General features: G+C 35.7%; 1 protein-coding gene across 1 annotated transcript in view; it reads left to right on the top strand.

Annotated features, from left to right (window-relative positions):
- rassf6 (Ras association domain family member 6) overlaps positions 1–1,603 on the top strand; it is a 13,310-nt gene extending 11,707 nt beyond the window's left edge. The window contains exons 10-11 of the mRNA XM_050052472.1: positions 735–832; positions 1,185–1,603. Coding sequence (XP_049908429.1) covers positions 735–832; positions 1,185–1,260 — 174 coding nt within the window. The 3' untranslated portion in view covers positions 1,261–1,603. The remainder of the gene's footprint in view (positions 1–734; positions 833–1,184) is intronic.
- The last annotated feature ends 1,857 nt before the right edge of the window (positions 1,604–3,460 follow it).

The following is a 3,460-nucleotide window of genomic DNA, read 5'->3' as shown; positions in this document are numbered from 1 at the left end:
GCTATAGCGCCCCCCTTTGGCCAATTGATGTAATATTGCTTCATTGGCATCCTCCCATGACCCTCTACCACTGTGCCAAATTTCACATGGATTGACCAAGTCAGTGAGGAGAAAAACGTGGAACAGACACAGACAGAGTTTTCGTCATTATATAGTAAGAGTGTAGGTCTTTTTATTTATTTGTTTATTTTTAATTATGTATTGGTTTTATTTACTTAGTTATTTTTGCATGTTTTCTTTCTCTCACTGACGATATATTGATCTGCACTGAAAAAGGATGTATTAACTTTGCATTTCAAAAATAAAAAGAAAGTTAAAAAGAAAAATCTTCTTGACGAATAGAAACTAAAAAAAAAAAAAATCAAGCCTTAATTTAACACATATGTGCATCGTAGGAAAAAAATAACACTTTGGAATTAAAAATTAGAAGTTATTTTGAGTCGATGGATGTATTAAAAGCTGTGTAAATCAATTTGAGAGTTGCAGCTTTTTCTATTTTTGCTTACATCAGCAGCAAAGAATAAGACAGAAGATATTTACATTTCTTTTATAATGTAAAACAGATGCTCCTCTGGCTTGGGAATGTTATAATTATTCATTTAGTATTTATACTTGTGAGTGCTGTTTCATCAAGTTTCTTATTTGGTAAGTTTTTTTTAACCACAATCTTAATATAACCCTCTCCACTCGCTTCCTCTCCTCCTCTCCTCCTCTCCTCCTCTCTCCCCTCGTAGGTAGCCCAGTATCTAAACTTGGAGCTTCCCATCCTGGAGCAGGTTCTGCTGAAACTCAGAGAGGAGGAGAACAGAGAGATACAGAGAGTCATTAGCAAGTCAGTATTTTTTACACTTAAATACTTCCTTTACGGATTAGTTTGGATAACAGTTGATTTTAAGATCACTGACATGTACAGAGTTCAAGTACATCATCTTTAATCATGCAGTTTGCCAGTGGCAGGTCACTACCCTCTCTTGCATGACTTAAATATAATGTAGACTATTTTCATATCAGTGTTTGAAGACAAAGTCCCTGTAGTAACACTTCTGTGGCAGGTGATGGCGCCATTATTTAATGTATTAGCTTTTATTGATTTGCTGCTCACTAATGATGTTACTATACAACGTGTTGCTATGTGTATGTTTTATGTGTGTGTGTGTGTGTGTGTGTGTGTGTGTGTGTGTCAGGTACCACCACCAGCACAGACTCCTGTCTCGTATGATGTCCTGTAAAGTGTCACCTCACATCGAGACCAGTGTCTGACGACAGCCGATGTGAGTCACTGACACAGGACCGGACGTTCATCACAGCACAGCTTTAATGATGATAGAGCTGCACAGAACTCTGCACATTCTGTTTCACATCATCTTCATGATTTAATAAACGAGGTTAACATTGCAGTAAGTTCAGATACATACTGACAAAACAAATGTTTCTTTTTAGGTCTTACAAACTGGGTCATTTATATAGATTTTATTCATTATATGTTTTTCCTTTCAGTTTTTAATCTGTAAAGTAAGGACAAGATAAGAGTGTAAGATGCTGCTGTAAATAACTGTAAATCAGTGTTTTGTTTTAATAAATATAACTTGTGGGACCAGCATGACTTCTTTGGTTTTGTGCTTTCTGTCTGTGCAGTACACCACTGGAACTTTTAGGAGAATGGTTATAGTCAGTGAATTAATCTGCACATAGAAACAAATATATGAATTGAAAAATACATGATTAATTGAAACATTGTAAAATTGATGACTACCAACATGGGCACTCATGAATTGGAATAAGTTTCTTTTTTGCACCTAAATAAATAGAAAATTAGATAAAATAGTAATAGTTACAATTTTGAATAGAAAGTCTAAGTGTAAGGGGCAATTCATCCTAAAATCAAAACTACATAATTTTTCATTTCTATTTTTATTTATTAATTTAGATCAATGAGTTTTAAACCACTGACAGAGAATGAGAATGTGTTGAGTGTTTTGTAACAACTTTTTATGGTTGTGTTGTCTTAAGTGTCTGGTGAGCCGATGACAAATTTCCATCCCTGGTGAATAATAAATATATATTCTATGCTGTTTTTTTTATTTTTATCTTTATTTTATTTTAATTTATGTTATTCTATTTTTTATTATTTTATTTTATTTCATTTTACCTTATTTTAGTTTTATATCATCTTTTTTTATTTTATTTTATTTTATTTTCATTTTATTTTCATTTTATTTTACTTTATTTTAGTTTAGTTTAGTTTAGTTTTATTTTATATATATATATTATATATATATATATATTTTTTATTATTATCATTATTATTATTATTATTATTATTATTATTATTATTATTATTATTGTTTTATTATACCTGACCCACTGGGTTCAGCTCAGGCTGCAATTTTCTCATTATTCCCCTGGGTTTGAATCAGGTTGAGTTCTCGCCAGTTTACGGGTCTTTTCTTTTCTTTTTTAAAAATGAAACTGGCAGTTCTCATGTGCAAATGGCAGCAGTTTTAGTGGAAATAAAATCTTTTGTGTCACCCTTGACATTTGAAAATGTGCATGACTTTGCCATTCAGACAAAACCTCATTGTCCCTGCTTCACCTCCCCCAAAATCAAACCTGCCAAACTTTCCACACCCACCTGCTCACCTGCTCCTCATTTCCTCATGAGTCCCTTATATAACAGCCAGTCAGCACCTCCTCTCTGCCAGATCATCTGTTAAGCCTCCACAGCCACAGCACTCAGCCTCTGCTCCTGTTTGCCTACCTGCCTGTTTATATTTTCTGCTTGCCTGGTCCCTTGTGGCTTCACTTGCCTTCCCTGAGTGACTGCCTGCTGCAGATCTCTGTTAGCTCATTTACCCTGCATGTCCCTCAGATACCTGTTGAGCCTAAACATCTGCTACTACAGCCTCACTGAGAAGCTGGTGCTTTACCCATTACAAATCTGTTCCAAAGATACTGTCATGCTGAGTGTTGGTGGAAATGCGTCTAAAAAGATTCACAAGACATCTATTTTATTTCCAGTTTAATCAAATGCAGCAGCCATAAAAGCACGAGCTGTGTGTGTACAACAGAAAACTGCTCACAAGTGAAAAACGCAGTCATCCTAATGGTTAAATAATGTGTAGAGTGAGCGGTGGTGCCTGGGCTGTTTAGTGGCAAAGACCTTCTAAACGCGTGCCAGCCCACCAGACAGCCTCATATTACCCGGCACTGAGTCTAATTTTCCTCTGACATGATGAATGACCCAATGAGGATAAATGCTAACTGGTTGTTTTATTAAAGGGTAGTGTTTCCATGTGATCTCCGCCAAGGAGCCCAAACTAGTACACTTTTCAGAGATGGAAAGAGTGTAACATGGCTTTACTGTGGGAGCTGGTGTGGTTGTGGAGGAGATCCACAGATGTTGGTTGGGTGATCCCCCATCTTAAAAGAAAGTTTAGCCTCTGTGCTGCAGTAGCACATT

This window comes from Epinephelus moara, chromosome 9, assembly GCF_006386435.1.
Source record: "Epinephelus moara isolate mb chromosome 9, YSFRI_EMoa_1.0, whole genome shotgun sequence".
NCBI classification, from domain to species: Eukaryota; Metazoa; Chordata; class Actinopteri; order Perciformes; family Serranidae; genus Epinephelus; species Epinephelus moara.
This window is presented reverse-complemented; position numbering and strand designations above follow the sequence as displayed.